General features: G+C 38.5%; 2 protein-coding genes and 1 pseudogene across 2 annotated transcripts; all 3 read right to left on the reverse strand.

Moving 5' to 3' along the window:
* Positions 1 to 4,566: 4,566 nt before the first annotated feature.
* On the reverse strand, positions 4,567 to 7,689 carry LOC148293602 (cytochrome P450 81Q32-like). The gene is made up of 2 exons (XM_088254134.1): positions 6,634 to 7,689; positions 4,567 to 5,360 (listed from the first exon to the last, which is right to left on the reverse strand). The coding sequence occupies exons 1-2, from the start codon at positions 7,528 to 7,530 to the stop codon at positions 4,752 to 4,754; spliced, it is 1,506 nt and encodes a 501-aa protein (XP_088110260.1). The 5' UTR covers positions 7,531 to 7,689; the 3' UTR covers positions 4,567 to 4,751.
* Positions 7,690 to 11,365: 3,676 nt separating this feature from the next.
* Positions 11,366 to 13,760, reverse strand: LOC110747409 (cytochrome P450 81Q32-like). Its single transcript, XM_088255574.1, has 2 exons — positions 12,773 to 13,760; positions 11,366 to 12,100 (listed from the first exon to the last, which is right to left on the reverse strand). The coding sequence occupies exons 1-2, from the start codon at positions 13,667 to 13,669 to the stop codon at positions 11,492 to 11,494; spliced, it is 1,506 nt and encodes a 501-aa protein (XP_088111700.1). The 5' UTR covers positions 13,670 to 13,760; the 3' UTR covers positions 11,366 to 11,491.
* A 1,436-nt stretch (positions 13,761 to 15,196) lies between these two features.
* LOC148293603 (cytochrome P450 81E8 pseudogene) lies at positions 15,197 to 16,140 on the reverse strand (annotated as a pseudogene).
* Positions 16,141 to 16,677: the final 537 nt, after the last annotated feature.

The raw sequence follows: 16,677 nt of genomic DNA on the forward strand, positions 1-16,677 counted from the left end.
TCACTTCCTGCCCAATCACTGTCACAATACCCTATTAGAGTAGTTGTTTTTCCTTTCACAAATTCAATGCCAAAATCAGTGGTGCCTTGTATGTATCTTAGCACTCTTTTGGCAGTTCCCATGTGTTTCTTTGTGGGATTGTGCATGAATCTAGCAAGCAGGCTAGATGCAAACATTACATCTGGTCTTGTGGCAGTCAAATAGAGCAAGCTCCCTACTATCTGTTGATATTCACTCTCACTTGCTGCTTCACTTCCATCTTCTTTGCACAGTTTCTCATTCACCACAAGTGGAATTGCTATTGACTTGCAGTCCTTCATTCCAAACTTCTCAAGAAGTTTCAGTGCATATTTCTTTTGATGGATAAAAATGTATCACTCCCATGCTAAGAAAGTGATTCAACAACCCTAAGTCTGTCATCTCATAGTGTTGCATCATATCCTGCTTAAATTCCTTAAGCATTTTAGGACAACTACCAGTATATATAATATCATCTACATAAAGTGAGACAATAATAATACCTGAAGTGTCATTAGTTTTGACATAGAGAGTAGCTTCACTAGAACTCTTTTTGAATCCTGCATTGTTGAAGTAAGCGTCTATCTAATCATACCAAGCCCTTTGGGCTTGTTTCAGTCCATATAGGGCCTTGTTCAACTTGTACACTTTGGTTTATGTATTCTCTTGAACATAGCCTTGTGGCTGTTCAACATAGACTTCCTCCTTTAGAATGCCATTTAGAAGGCAGACTTCACATCCAATTGGTACAGACTCCATTCCTTTTGTGCAGCAAGGGCAATCAAGGTCCTAATAGTGTCTAGCCTTGCCACTGGTGCAAATGTTTCATTGTAATCAATCGCGGGCTTTTGTGAATAGCCTTTAGCCACCAGTCTAGCCTTATTCTTCTGCATAGTGCCGTCTAGATTAAGTTTGACCTTGTAGACCCACTTGACACCAATTACTGGTTTGTCAAATGGTTTGTCAACCAATTCCCATGTATTGTTCTTCTCAATCATCTCTAATTCAGCCTTCATTGCATTTCTCCATGATTCATCCAAATCAGCTTCTTCAAAGTTGTCGGGTTCCACAATGCACATGTTACATTGTGCCATGATTTCATTAATGCTCCTCCACTTGTGAGGTGTGTGATCAAACACTTGAGATCTGCCAAGTATTTCTTCCTCTTGAGGTATAATATCTTCTTCGACTTGCATTTGAGTATCCAAGAACTGAGTTGGTTCATCAGATAGCATCTGTTCATATTCTGCATTACTTTGATTTTCAGTCTGCACAGGCATTCTCAACTCTGCATTATTAGTGTTCTCCCATTTCCATGAGATATCTTCATCAAAATAAACATCTCTAGACAAGATAATCTTTCTAGTTATATGATCATATAATCTGTAACCCTTTTCACAGAGTCCATAGCCCACAAAAATGCATTTGTGATTATTTTCTTCCAACTTGTGTCTTAATGCTGAAGGGATAAACACATGACATAAAGATCCAAACGCTTTCAAGTGTGCAATACCTGGTTTTCTTCCAATGTAAGCCTCAAATGGTGTCACCTTCTTAAGAGACTTAGAAGGACACCTGTTGAGTAGATATACTGCAGTATTAATAGCTTCTGCCCAAAACTCATAAGGAAGACCCTTTTCATGTAGCATAGACTTTGCCATCTCTATCACAGTCCTATTCTTTCTCTCAGCTACTCCATTTTGCTGAGGAGAATATGATACTGTCAGCTGCCTTTGTATTCCAACATTACTGCAATATTCATGGAACTCATTTGACATGAATTCCCCACCTCTGTCACTTCTTAAACATTTCACCTTATATCCACTTTGCAATTCTGTCATAGCCTTGAATTTCTTGAAGCATTCAAAAGCATTTGATTTATTTCTAAGAAAGTAGACCCAAGCCATTCTTGTACAGTCGTCTATGAATAACAGAAAATACCTGTTTTCTGACATAGATGCAATCTACATTGGTCCACAGATGTCTGTGTGTACCAACTCTAGTGGAAACTGAGCTCTCCAAGTGGATTCTGTAGGGAATGAGTCTCTATGTTGCTTTCCTAGCTTGCAGCCTTCACATACCTCAAGATCCTTTTCCAAGCTAGGCAAGCCATGAACCATGTCTTGAGTTTCAAGTAGCCTAATGCTTTGATCATTAAGATGCCCCAGTCTCTTGTGCCAAGTTTGCAAGCTGTGTGTCACACTTGCTCTTAGCACCAACTGAGTAGCTGGCACCATTGTGAGAGGAAAGCACCTGTTGCTAGTCATTTGAACTTTAGCAATAGGATTTTGCAGTGACCAATCATCAAAAATTGTCACCATTCCCTTTTCAAACACCAGGCAATATCCATGCTCCATCATCTACCCAACACTGAGCAAATTTTCTTCTAATCCAGGCACCAACATCACTTCTTGAATATGCTTTTTGCCCACTTTGGTTTCTATCACAAGTGTGCCTTTCCCTGCAGCTTGAACTATCTCTCCAGTCCCCATTTTTACCTTGGAATTTACATTCCTTCGAATATCCACCAATAGCCTTTCATCTCCAGTCATGTGGTTACTACAACCACTGTCCACATACCATGAATTGTTCATTTTTACACCTGTCACAACATTGCATGCATAAAACAGAGTTCCAGTTTCCTCAATCTGATTGGCATAATTCACCTTCTGTACAGATTGATTTCCATGGCAATCTCTGAGTATGTGTCCAAACTTTCCATACCCTTTGCATTTTGGTTTTCCTTCAAACCAGCACTTGCCATAGTACAGTTTCTCACAATGCTTGCAGGGTGTTTTGGTTCCTTCATTTGATGCATTTGGTTTGGGAGTAGAATTAGACTTGTTATTCCAATTCTTCCCATTTGACTTCCAGTTCTTCTGAGATTTGTTATTTCCAGAAGAACTTCCATTCTTAGAGATTTTACTCTCTATGTTCAAACTAGTGAAAGCCTTCTCTGTGGAGTTTTCAGTATGCCTATCAAGTCTGAGCTCAAAGTTCTTCAGAGATGCAACCACTTCTTGAACTTCAAGAGTGTCAAGGTCCTTAGAGTGCTCAATCACAGAGCATATAGAATCATACGATCTAGGCAAGCTAATTAGCAATTTCTGCACAACTCTTTCTTTAGGCAACTCTTCACCATAACTTTTCATTTGATTAATTAAATCAAATAGTTTAGCAACATAAACAGACAATGGTTCACTATCCTTCATACGAGTGTATTCAAACTCTCTACGTAGACCTTGCAACTTAACACTCCTTACCTGTTTATCGCCTCTAAACTCTTGCTTTAGAATATCCCAAGCACCCTTTGAGGTTTCTTCATTCACTATTCTGGGGAAGCTTTGGTCTGAGACTGCACTTTGGATCAATCCAAGTGCACGAGCATCCTTCATCAAAATCTCAGCCTTCATAGACTTCTCCACTTCAGCAACCTTAGATCCTTCTTCTTTTTCCTTTCCCTTCTTTGGATCTGAAGCATCAAAACCATTTTCAACCAAATCCCACAGTCCATGAGATTTCAAAATGGTTTTCATTCGAATGCTCCAAAACTCATAGTTTTCTTTATTGAAAACTGGCGTGCGAAGCTCAACAGTGCTTGACCCTACCATATTAGACATTGGATTCAAATAGATGCGCCTCTTGGAATGTTGAGTGAGCTCGATTTCAGCTCAACCAAACACCAGCTTTCGATTTTCACAGATTCACGCCCAGCAACCAATCGAACCTGGCTCTGAGGCCATGTTAGTATTTTAGGTTGTTTGTATATTTTAGCCTTATGCAGATGGAGATTTTGTAGAGAGGAAGAGAAAAAAATGAGAAGGGACTGTTGTATTGCATTTTCACAAATAGTTAGCTTACATAGTGTGCTCGGTAAAGAGAGAGAAGGAAGATTCTTCTCTAACCGAATTACAGCTGCTACCCTATGAGGTGCTTACACTTGTCATCCCAAATCTAAGCTAGAGAATCCACCTGGACTATGATCCAAAGGTTCTAATTTTATCACATATAAAATAAACATAAAAGAATAGAAATAGAGCTTGGTAGCTTCGGCTGTAAGAAAGCAGCTGCAGGATTACATTCCAACATATACAAACTAGATTGCGTATAATATTTTCATTAAAAAAAATAGATATTTATAAAAATACCCAATCCTAGACATGTATTTATAAAAATACCCAAGCACTATTTAAACATAGAAACATACCCAAAATGGGTTTTTGGTATGTGTGTAATGATGGGTTTTGGGTATGTTTATAAATGGGTTTTGAGTGTGTGTAATGATGAGTTTTGGGTATGTTTATAAAGTGTTTTGGGTGTTGGGTATTTTTATAATTTCAGCCCCCATTATGTTTAAAAATTGAAGTTATTATAATATCACGTGACAAGTGTTATTAAGTGAAAACTTTCTTATAATTTGGCTTGTCTACAAATTTACTTTAAGTAAAAATAAAAATAAAAAATCAAGTCTGAGAACATTCTTGAATATGATCATACGTAGAACTGTCATGTGACATTGCTAATTCATCTATATCATAATAAGTGAACAAAGTCGAGCCCTTCTTCCCTTCTTCACAAGAAAACTAGTGGAAGAAAAGCCTTATTTCTCTTGCAAACCTTAGGTACAAAGATACAAATGATTGGCAACGCAAAAGCTTACATGACCACTCATTTAAAAAGACAAGGTAACATGAACATTGGCAATAATACAACACATACTAGTTAAGATGAATTTATTGGAAGACTAATTCATGCATAGAGCGGGTTTTACACATGGCCTCCAAAGGCACAAATTTTGGCATGGTGAGTCCTTTACCTTCAGTCATGTCAATCTCCTCCTCACCAACTCTCTTCCACTCAAAGCATTGGATCAATGTCCCCAAGGTCAAGCCCACCACACGTTGCGCCAAGCCTGCTCCTGGGCAAGCTCTCCTCCCCATTCCAAATGGCATGAGCTTGTGTGACAGATCCTCACCACTTTTGAACCTCTCAGGCTTGAACATTTCAGGATCATCCCACAACTGTGGATCTCTATGTATGGCCCATGCATTCACCAATACCATTGTACCACGTGGAACGTCGAATCCCCCAATAGTGCAGTCATCGGCTGCAAAATGTGGTAATAGCATCGGGGCTGCTGGGGACAACCGCAACGTCTCTGATATAATGCTTTGAAGGTAGGGTAGTTTAGAGATATTTTGTTCATCAACTAAGTGTTCTTGGTCAAGTTGAGCATCCAATTCAGCTCTAGCCTTTCTTAGCACATGTGGATTGTTAAGCAGATGAGACAGGGCCCATTCCAATGTTACTGATGATGTATCAGTGCCAGCCAATAATATCACCTAAAAATTACTTTTTTATTATTAGTAAGTTCAGAAGAAAAAGAGCATGAAATACGTACTTTTATTATCTTCCTAAAAATGCTCTTCTAGCTTTTTTCGTTTTTAACATGTTTATCGGTTGTGTCAACTTTTTTTTTTGCTTCCTTATCTAATTTGAATGTTTATTTTGTAATTCTTGTGAAAATTACAGGGTGTACACAAGAGAAAGTTCGCCAATGAAATGCAGAACAACTTTTTCTTATCACTGTTGTTGTTCTTAAATATATAATAAACTAAGTGCCTAGGTGCAAGAAAACTATCCCAATGAAGTCCAAGATGATCCAATCTAGAAAGCTATATAAGTCAATAAAAGTCACCATCCTGCAACTTGATCCAGTTGTGACGACTCTGTACGTACTTAATCGGACATACATGAACTCTACAAAAATATGTGTGGTGGATAGGTATATGCTCACATGGCATATCTTAATTGGGTGCTGCTATTTGTACTACATTTATATTAGGTGCTGTTATTTATACCATACTGATTAGACCATCTTTTTAATATACACCTCTATTAGAGATGTAATCAACAGAATGGTCAATAAATGTAATACAAATAACACGTGATACAAATAACGTTATTGATATTAATTTAGTATGGATTAATCAATCCAACCAACCAACTCCCTATCTACTTTATATTGACTGAAATAACCAGCTTTATGGTGTGTTTACTAATCAAGAATTGAAATTCTTATTAGGAATTGAATTCCACCTATGGAGAATTCCTGCGTTTACTTCACATCAAGGAATTGAAAAGTAAGTGGGGCCCACACAAAATTAGGAATTCAATTCCTGATTTTTGAGGAATTCAATTCTTGGGTGGGAGGTGGTATATTCTAATTCTTGGAGAATTAACCCATTATGAATTCATCTTTTTTACCCATTATATCCTCACACAATTTTCAAAATTCCAAATATGTTATCTACTTTAACCCAACAATGAGGTCATTTTATTAATTAGTACCACTCCTACCCCATTTCTATATGGTTTAGTAAACAACTTCAATATGAATTTGGAATCTAAGTCCCCTCAATCCATATGGTTTAGTAAACAACTTAATAAGAAATCTAGAATCCAACTCCTCCTCAATTCAATTCCTCCTAATCCAATTACGGATTAGTAAACATGCCATTAGTTGATTAAAAAAACATCATAAGCAACTTTAAATAAATAAATAAACACTTTATTAATTATAATGTAATGCATGAGATAGAATTCTCAACTAACCAGTATAAAGCCCTTGATGAGTTGGTCAGTATAATAGTCAGGCTGTGAGTCTTGCAGAGAAAGCAAATGGTCAATCATAGTTCCATTTTTACCCTTACTCCTTTGCTCATCAATCAGACCTTGCATAAACGAATCAGTCCTCTTAGCCAACTTCATCACCCTCTTCTCATAAGCATTGCTCCCAATCCAATTCAAAATGGGCAAGAAATCTGCTGGGTTCACTGCCCCACTATGAGCAAAAACCTCCTTCATAATCTGCCTAAACTGCTTGGCCTCTTCCTTGTCCACCGACACGTCATCCCCATAGTACCTCTTCCCCGCCACCATTGTCATTATGATGTTAAAGGTTAGCTCAGTGAACATAGACTTCAACTCCACCTTCTCAAACTCATGCACCGAGTTTTGTGCAAGTTTGCATATGAGGTGTTTAACTTCATCTTTTCGTGTGTTTGCGAATGTGTTGAGTCGAGCGGAGGAGAAGATCTCGATGGCGCCGATGCGGCGGAGGTTGCGCCAGTGGTCTCCGTATGGAGAGGTTGAGATGGTCGTGCTGTTGTAGCCTATGTGCTTGAATAGGAGCAGTGAAGGACGGTTTGCCAAAACGATGTCGTTTCTTGTGAAACACTCTTGGACAGCAGACGGGGATGAGACTATGACCACGCGCTGCGAACCGAACCAGAGAGAGAAAATAGGGCCGTGTTTTTGGGAGAGGCGGTGGAAGGTTCGGTGGACCGGGGCTTTTAGGAGATGGAGATGGCCTAGGATGGGGAGAGAAAAAGGGTTTGGTGGGAGGTTTGTGTAATGTCGTCGTTTTGTTTTAAGAAAGAACTGGAAAGTGAAGATTATGAGGAAGGTAAGAGAGAGGGACGTTGTGTAGAAGAAGATGCCTTGTTCCATGGTTTGTTTTGGCCTAAGTTTGATTTTGAGCAGTGAAGGTGGTATTTATTTATAAAGAAGAGGGTGCATGAAGGAAATATCTATTTAGATATTTTATTGTTTAAGAGAAGCATATGCATGTATGCATCTTGTGTGTTTTCTTCATGTTAGGCAGCTTTAAGCTTGTGCCCCCTGATATTAAACTCTACCTCTGCAACTGATGTTAGGTATGCACGTTTGATATGACAATATATGTATCTTAATTTTGCTCTTTATGATGTTAATAGGGTTTAGTTCAGTAAAAACGAATATTGATTTACAAATTACGAATTTTATATTTGAATCTTCACGACACTTTATTAATGTGTTTGAGAAACCTCATTCTTCTCTAATTTAAACCAACGCTTGTTGCAATATGTTTTTAGTTTTACTATTGATGGAAGTGCGACCCGACTTCGGTTTGCCTTATTGCCATCCATCGTAGCTAGTGCTGACGGCGTTCATCACAGGGAATTATATGCATACGTCGGCCAATATGTAAGCTCACTTGGCTTCGCACAATTGAATATTGAATTCCACGGATCTAAGCATACGTCAGCCAATATGTAAGCATACGCAGCCATGCCCATGTTATTCTTCATCATAATATTTTTTTATGGATTAGATATTGACAAAAACTTTTGAAAAAGGACTCACATGTGATGCAGGATAGTAATACATAATCAATTGTAATATTTAATCAAGTTGTATTAAACAATATTTTCTCATTTGATTGTGCTAAATATACTACTATATTGAAAATCATTCATTGTTTACATTGTACTTTCGATCTTCATGTTTTCTGAAATTGCTTTTTCCTGAAAATATAAATTTATTTTCTCGTTTTCATTTTTTTAATAACATTGTACATATATTTTTCAGAAAACGTTACTAAATAAGCCCTTCAAATTATTTTTTTTGGGTAAAATGTTCAACACCCCGAACAAAAAATTAAAAATTAAAGGCAAATTTTGGTTCACAATCCCTATATTTTTACTGAAACTTTTTTAGTTGGAAAATTATTTTGATTGGAGGACATGCATTTTATCATTTATATACAAATTAGATTATCATGAAGGTGGGAGAGTAGCAGATTTAGATTATCTTTTAGCCGAAATATTCTCTATAGTTCATATTTACCACCGAATTTAAGCCAAAAAAATTTAGATCCCGAATCTGAAAAAAATACTTGGATGTTACTAGTTCATTTGTAATGTAGTAGATGGATAGCATATTTATGTTTTTTTAGGATATAGTATTGTTAATTAACATGGATTCTTATTTTCATGAATTTTTCTGCCTCCTCCAGCAGAATTTTAATGTAGGGTAGTTTAGAGATATTTAGTTCATCCACTAAGTCTAAGTGTTGTTGGATTACTAGATGGCATCCAATTCAGCTCTAGCCTTTCTTAGCATTTATGGATTATTGAGTGGATGACACAATAATCCAATCTTCAACTAACCAGTATAAGGCCCTTGATGAGTTGGTCAGTATAATAATCAGACTGTGTCTCCTGCAGGGAAAGCAAATGATCCATCATGTTAGTTCCATTTTGGGAATTAATTCATTAAATAAATATAGAAATAGTGTGCATGCCATGCCAAGCCAATAATACATTTTTCATATGTCAATCACCTATCAAGCTCACATGATCCCAAGTCATGTGGTTTATGGGGCTTACACGAGGGATTGTGGTGTGGAAGGTTACGGAGGTCAAGGCCCACGGAAGCTCTTGGATAATGGAGACTTTGGGCTATCTACTTAGGAGCACCAAAGTCCAAGCCCATCACTTAGAGTTCTTCAATGTGGGTGAGCAAATGAGATATTTTTCAAGCACTTCCTTTTACTCATAAAAAATAGTCATTTTCCAAATGCCTAGTTTTACTTGTTGGAAACAAGCCTTTTCCAGCACTCCCTATTACCCACTGGAAACAAACCAATTCCGACACTTCCTTTTACCCATAGGAAATAGTCATTTTTCAATGCCTATCTTTACCTGTTGTAAATAAGAATGTCTCAATGCTCCCTTTTACCCGTTAGAAATAGACTAGCTTCAACACTTCCTTTTACCTATTGGGAACCAAAGAGAGCCTTCACCTTCTATAAATTGAGATGCATTGCCCAAGCAAAATCAACGTCTCTTGGTTGCTGCAAGCCTCCCAGCAACCATGAGAACTCACGTTTCTTCAGCTGCTGCAAGCAACACAGCAGTCATCGACCAATTTTTCTTCAGCCATCAAGCACCTCATTCAGCTGCTTCAAGCAACACAACAGCCATCAACCCCTTTTTTCAGCCATCAGGCCCTTCCTTTAGCTGCTGGAGCAGCACAACAACTTATTGTTTTGGCTGCTGCAAGCATACCAGCAGCTATCAACCCCTTTCTTCAATCATCACACCTCCTTCCTAGCTGTTGCAAGCACCCCAACCATAACCTCCTCTCCTTGAAACCATTCTCCCTATAAAGCCTCACCAAACATAACTCCAAGCTTTTCCTTCCTTATCATACCCTTCCAAGCTATAAATACCATAGCCTTCAAGCCTCAAGCTTTTTTTTCCCATCCTCCTTCTCCTGAAACTCTTAAATCCATAAAGCCTCACCAAGCCTAACTCCAAGTTTTTCCTTCCTTCTAAGTTGTAAACATCATAGCCTTCATGCCTCAAGCTTTTCTTCCCATCTTTCTTCTCTTGAAACTCTTAAATCCATAAAGCCTCATCAAGTATAACTCCAAGGTTTTCCTTCCTTCCAAGCTGTAAACATCATTGCCTTCAAACCTCAAGCTTTTCCTTCCATCCTCCTTCTCTTGAAACTCTTAAATCCATAAAGCCTCATCAAGTATAACTCCAAGGTTTTCCTTCCTTCCAAGCTGTAAACATCATTGCCTTCAAACCTCAAGCTTTTCCTTCCATCCTCCTCTTGAAACTCTTAAATCCCTATAGCCATAGTCATAAACAACAAATTATCAACTTCCAAACTCAGGCATATCCAACACCAAGCCAAGCACATGCATTCTCATTTGCTAAACTTGTGGGTCTTTAGCTCCCACACTCCAAGCTCTCATGCCAAGCTCACACAATTTTGGTTCAACATCAACAAGTCTTCTTCAACTCTTCGTCAAGCTGCCGGAAATATCAGCACAAAACATGCAGCTGCTGGAAGAAGGAGAGAGTACTCCCCTGAGACTTGCTTCTCCCTCGGGATGTTTTAGGCCTAGTTCTCGCTAACTCGGAAAAAGGGGCAACGAAGGCTTGATTCACCATTCTATGGCGGTCCAAGAATCAACAAGTTCATACGAGCCTTCCGACGGAAAAAGACCCCAACAGTATGTTACTTCACATATATACTTGTGTTGAGACAAAAAGAGACTAGTGGTAGTAGGCACAACTTCAACACCGAGAAAATAATTAAGGGATCCAGGATCCTTGACAGAGAACCTCCTAGCAAAGAGCATGAACAAACTAAGAAACAAGTGAGGCATTATTTCCTGCGACAACAAGGTCGTCAACATACATAAGAAAGTAAATAACAACGCCTTCACGACGGTAAATAGAAAGGGAAGATAAGAGAGAGCATTGAGGATTCCCAAAATCGCTTCATATTTCAATGATTTTAGGGTATATGATTGCTACATCGCTTCATATTTCAATGATTTTTTCCATTCTCATCGCAGGCACCAGAACTTTGCTAAGATTCCCAAAATCCTTTGCCATGACCTGATCAGAGCTTGTTTGGCAAAGTCCTCTTCCCTTCTTCACAAGAAAACATAGTGGAAGAAAAGCCTTATTTCTCTTCCAAACCTTACGTACAAAGATACAAATGATTGGCAACGCAAAAGCTCATGACCACTCATTTAAAAAGAAAAGGTAACATGAACACTTGCAATAATACAACACATACTAGTTAAGATGAATTTATTGGAAGACTAGCTAATTCATGCATAGGATCAAGGTAGAAGCTTGTTCACAATAGAGCGGGTTTTACACAGAGCCTCCAAAGGTACAGCTTTTGGCATGGTGAGTCCTTTACCTTCAGTCATGTCAATCTCCTCCTCACCAACTCTCTTCCACTCAAAGCATTGGATCAATGTCCCCAAGGTCAAGCCCATCACACGTTGGGCCAGGCCTGCTCCAGGGCAAGCCCTCCTTCCCAATCCAAATGGCATGAGTTTGTGTGACAGATCCTCACCACTTTTGAACCTCTCAGGCTTGAACATTTCAGGATCATCCCACAATTGTGGATCTCTATGTATGGCCCATGCATTCACCAATAACATTGTGCCACGTGGAACATCGAATCCCTCAATAGTGCAGTCATCAGATGCAAAATGTGGTACTAGCATCGGGGCGGCTGGGCACAACCGCAGCGTCTCTGATATAATGCTTTGAAGGTAGGGTAGTTTAGAGATATTTTGTTCATCAACTAAGTGTTCTTGGTCAAGTTGAGCATCCAATTCAGCTCTAGCCTCTCTTAGCACATGTGGATTGTTAAGTAGATGAGACAGGGCCCATTCCAGTGTGACTGATGATGTCTCAGTGCCACCCAATAACAGCACCTAAAAATTACTTTTTTATTATTAGTAAAGTTCACAAGAAAAAGAGCATGAAATACGTACTTTTATTATCTTCCTAAAAATGCTCTTCCAGCTTTTTTCTTTTAAAAAGTATTATTTTTTTGTTACTTCCTTATCTAATTTGAATGTTTATTTTGTAATTCTTGTGAAAATTACAAGAGAAAGTTAGCCAATGAAATGCAGAACAACGTTTTCTTATCACTGTTGTTGTTCTTAAATATATAATTAACTAAGTGCCTAGGTGCAAGAAAACTATCCCAACTTGATCCAGTTGTGACTCCCAGACTTTTTTTTTTTTTTTTTGGTCTGACTCAGACTCTGTACGTACTTAAACGGATCATATACATGAACACTATAAATACATATAGTGTGGATAGGCATATGCTCACGTGGCATATCTTAATTGGGTGCTGTTATTTCTACTGCATTTACATGGGATGCTGCTATTTGTATACCTACCAGTCTCACCTCTATTAGAGATATAATCAGTAGAATGGTGAATAAATGTTATACAAATAATGTTATTGATATTAATTTAGTATCGATTAATCAATTCAATCAATACAACCATCAATTCAATAATTTTATTAATTATAAATAAATAAAAACTTTATTAATTATAATGTAATGCATGAGATAGAATTCTCAACTAACCAGCATAAAGCCCTTGATGAGTTGGTCAGTATAATAGTCAGGCTGTGAGTCCTGCAGAGAAAGCAAATGGTCGATCATAGTTCCATTTTTACCCTTACTCCTTTGCTCATCAATCAGTCCTTGCAAAAACGAATCCGTCCTCTTAGCCAACTTCATCACCCTCTTCTCATAAGCATTGCTCCCAATCCAATTCAAAATGGGCAAGAAATCTGCTGGGTTCACTGCCCCACTATGAGCAACAACGTCCTTCATAATCTGCCTGAACTGCTTGGCCTCTTCCTTGTCCACCGACACGTCATCCCCATAGTACCTCTTCCCCGCCACCATTGTCATTATGATGTTAAAGGTTAGCTCAGTGAACATAGACTTCAACTCCACCTTCTCAAACTCATGCACCGAGTTTTGTGCAAGTTTGCATATGAGGTGTTTAACTTCATCTTTTCGTGTGTTTGCGAATGTGTTGAGTCGAGCGGAGGAGAAGATCTCAATGGCGCCGATGCGGCGGAGGTTGCGCCAGTGGTCGCCGTATGGAGAGGTTGAGATGGTCGTGCTGTTGTAGCCTATGTGCTTGAATAGGAGCAGTGAAGGACGGTTTGCCAAAACGATGTCGTTTCTTGTGAAACACTCTTGGACAGCGGACGGGGATGAGACTATGACCACGCGCTGCGAACCGAACCAGAGAGAGAAAATAGGGCCGTGTTTTTGGGAGAGGCGGTGGAAGGTTCGGTGGACCGGGGCTTTTAGGAGATGGAGATGGCCTAGGATGGGGAGAGAAAAAGGGTTTGGTGGGAGGTTTGTGTAATGTCGTCGTTTTGTTTTAAGAAAGAACTGGAAAGTGAAGATTATGAGGAAGGTAAGAGAGAGGGACGTTGTGTAGAAGAAGATGCCTTGTTCCATGGTTTGTTTTGGCCTAAGTTTGATTTTGAGCAGTGGAGGTGGTATTTATTTATAAAGAAGAGGGTGCATGAAGGAAATATCTATTTAGATATTTTATTGTTTAAGAGAAGCATATGCATGTATGCATCTTGTGTGTTTTCTTCATGTTAGGCAGCTTTAAGCTTGTGCCCCCTGATATTAAACTCTACCTCTGTCACTGATGTTAGGTATGCACGTTTGATATGACAATATATGTATCTTAATTTTGCTCTTTATGATGTTAATAGGGTTTAGTTCAGTAAAAACGAATATTGATTTACAAATTACGAATTTTATATTTGAATCTGCACGACACTTTATTAATGTGTTTGAGAAACCTCATTCTTCTCTAATTTAAACTAACGCTTGTTGCAATATGTTTTTACTATTGATGGAAGTGCGACCCGACTTCGGTTTGCCTTATTGCCATCCATCGTAGCTAGTGCTGACGGCGTTCATCACAGGGAATTATATGCATACGTCGGCCAATATGTAAGCTCACTTGGCTTCGCACAATTGAATATTGAATTCCACGGATCTAAGCATACGTCAGCCAATATGTAAGCATACGCAGCCATGCCCATGTTATTCTTCATCATAATATTTTTTTATGGATTAGATATTGACAAAAGCTTTTGAAAAAGGACTCACATGTGATGTAGGATAGTAATACATAATCAATTGTAATATTTAATCAAGTTGTATTAAACAATATTTTCTTATTTGATTGTGCTAAATATACTACTATATTGAAAATCATTCATTGTTTACATTGTACTTTCGATCTTCATGTTTTCTGAAATTGCTTTTCAATTAAACTACCATATACATTTTTAGATCCTGAAAATATAAATTTATTTTCTCGTTTTCATTTTTTTAATAACATTGTACATATATTTTTCAGAAAACGTTACTAAATAAGCCGTTCAAATTATTTTTTTTGGGTGAAATGACGGATTCAACACCCCGAACAAAATATTAAAAATTAAAGGCAAATTTTGGTTCACAATCCCTATATTTTTACTGAAACTTTTTTAGTTTGAAAATTATTTTGATTGGAGGACATGCATGTTATCATTTATATACAAATTAGATTATCATGAAGGTGGGAGAGTAGCAGGTTTAGATTATCTTTTAGCCGAAATATTCTCTATAGTTCATATTTACCACCGGGTTTAAGCCAAAAAAATTTAGATCCCGAATCTGAAAAAAATACTTGGATGTTACTAGTTCATCTGTAATGTAGTAGATGGATAGCATATTTATGTTTTTTTAGGATATAGTATTGTTAATTAACATGGATTCTTATTTTCATGAATTTTTCTGCCTCCTCCAGCAGAATTTTAATGTAGGGTAGTTTAGAGATATTTAGTTCATCCACTAAGTCTAAGTGTTGTTGGATTAGTAGATGGCATCCAATTCAGCTCTAGCCTTTCTTAGCACGTATGGATTATTGAGTGGATGACACATGGCCCATTCCAATGTCACTGATGATGTATCGATACCAGCCAATAAAATGACCTGATAATTGCTTTTGTATTAGCAAAAATAAAGTCACCAACTTTATAAAAATGTAATGTAATGCAGTAGATATATTCTTCACCTAACCAGTATAAGGCCCTTGATGAGTTGGTCAGTATAATAATCAGACTGTGTCTCCTGCAGGGAAAGCAAATGATCGATCATGCTAGTTCCATTTTTACCCTTTGTCTTTGCTCATCAATCAGACCTTGTAAAGCCTCCTTCGTAATCTGCTGGGTTCGCTGCTCTGCTATGAGCAAAAACCTCCTTCATAATCTGCCTGAAGTGCCCGGCCTCTTCCTTGTCCACCGACATGTCGTCGCCATTACCGTAGTATCTCTTCCCTGCAACCATTGTCATTATGATGTTAAAGGTCAGCTCAGAGAACATAGACTTCCAACTCCACCTTTGCAGAACCATGAATCGAGTTTTGTGAAAGTTTGCGTATTAAGTGTTTGACTTAGTCTTTTCGCGCGTCTACGCATGCGTTGAGTCGAGCGGAGGGGAAGATCTCAATGGTGCCGATGCGCCGGAAGGTTGCGCCAGCGATCGCCGTGTGGGCAGGTTCCGACGGTGGTGTTGTTGTAGCCTAAGTGCTTGCCTAGGAGCAATGGAGGACGGTTTGCCGAAACAATGTCGTTTTTGGTGAAACACTCTTGGACAGCACAGCCGACGAGGATGAAACTATGACCACGCGCTGGGAGCAGAACCAGAGAGAGAAAATGGGGCCGTGTTTTTGGGAGAGGCCGTGGAAGGTTTGGTGGACTGGGTTTTACGAGATGGAGATGGCCGAGGACTGGAAGAGAAAGCGGGCTTGGCAGGAGGTTGGTGTAACGTAGTCGTTTTGTTTGAAGAAAAAACTTGAAAGTAAAGATGACGATGAAGATAAGAGAGAGGGACGTTGTGTAGAAGAAGATGCATTGTTCCATGGTTTGTTTTGGTTATTGGTTGCTGTTTGTTGATATATAAGTTTGATTTTGGGTGGTGGATTTTTGGTATTTATAAAGGAGAGGGACGTGAGGGAGAGTTGCCTAGCTATACTTGTTTTAAGTAACTGGATCAGATTTGTATGGCTACGAGGGAGATGTGAATAATACAACGAGCAGTACACCATACAAAGTTGTGATTTTGTATTCACTTATATACAGAGTTGATGATCCTAACTAGAGTAAGTAGATATGTGATTGAATACAAAATAAATTAGAGTTAATATACAAAGTCAACATAAAGATAAATTAGGAAGGGAAGCTTTTGATTGATTCTGAGGAGTTGACGATAGAGCTACTGGAAGAGCCTTATTTGGCAGCAGCAAGATTGTTGGAGATGAGGCATTGATTTGCATTGACTGCAGTGGTTCCCTTATACGCCCCCACAAGATGGTGGCACCGTCAACAACACCAATCTTGGATTGGAGAAGTTGAAAACGGTGGCGAGACAGAGGCTTTGTGAGGGCATCGATGAGTTGATCA

The sequence above is a fragment of the Prunus avium genome, chromosome 6 (genome assembly GCF_965620075.1).
Source record: "Prunus avium chromosome 6, drPruAviu1.hap1.1, whole genome shotgun sequence".
Lineage (NCBI taxonomy): Eukaryota > Viridiplantae > Streptophyta > Magnoliopsida > Rosales > Rosaceae > Prunus > Prunus avium.

Coding starts and splice junctions, on each gene's coding strand:
- LOC148293602 (XM_088254134.1), bottom strand. CDS start 7,530: ATGGAACAAGGCATCTTCTTCTACACAACGTCCCTCTCTCTTACCTTC. Junction 5,361..6,633: donor TCATCAAGGGCTTTATACTG/GTTAGTTGAGAA, acceptor AGTAATTTTTAG/GTGATATTATTGGCTGGCAC.
- LOC110747409 (XM_088255574.1), bottom strand. CDS start 13,669: ATGGAACAAGGCATCTTCTTCTACACAACGTCCCTCTCTCTTACCTTC. Junction 12,101..12,772: donor TCATCAAGGGCTTTATGCTG/GTTAGTTGAGAA, acceptor AGTAATTTTTAG/GTGCTGTTATTGGGTGGCAC.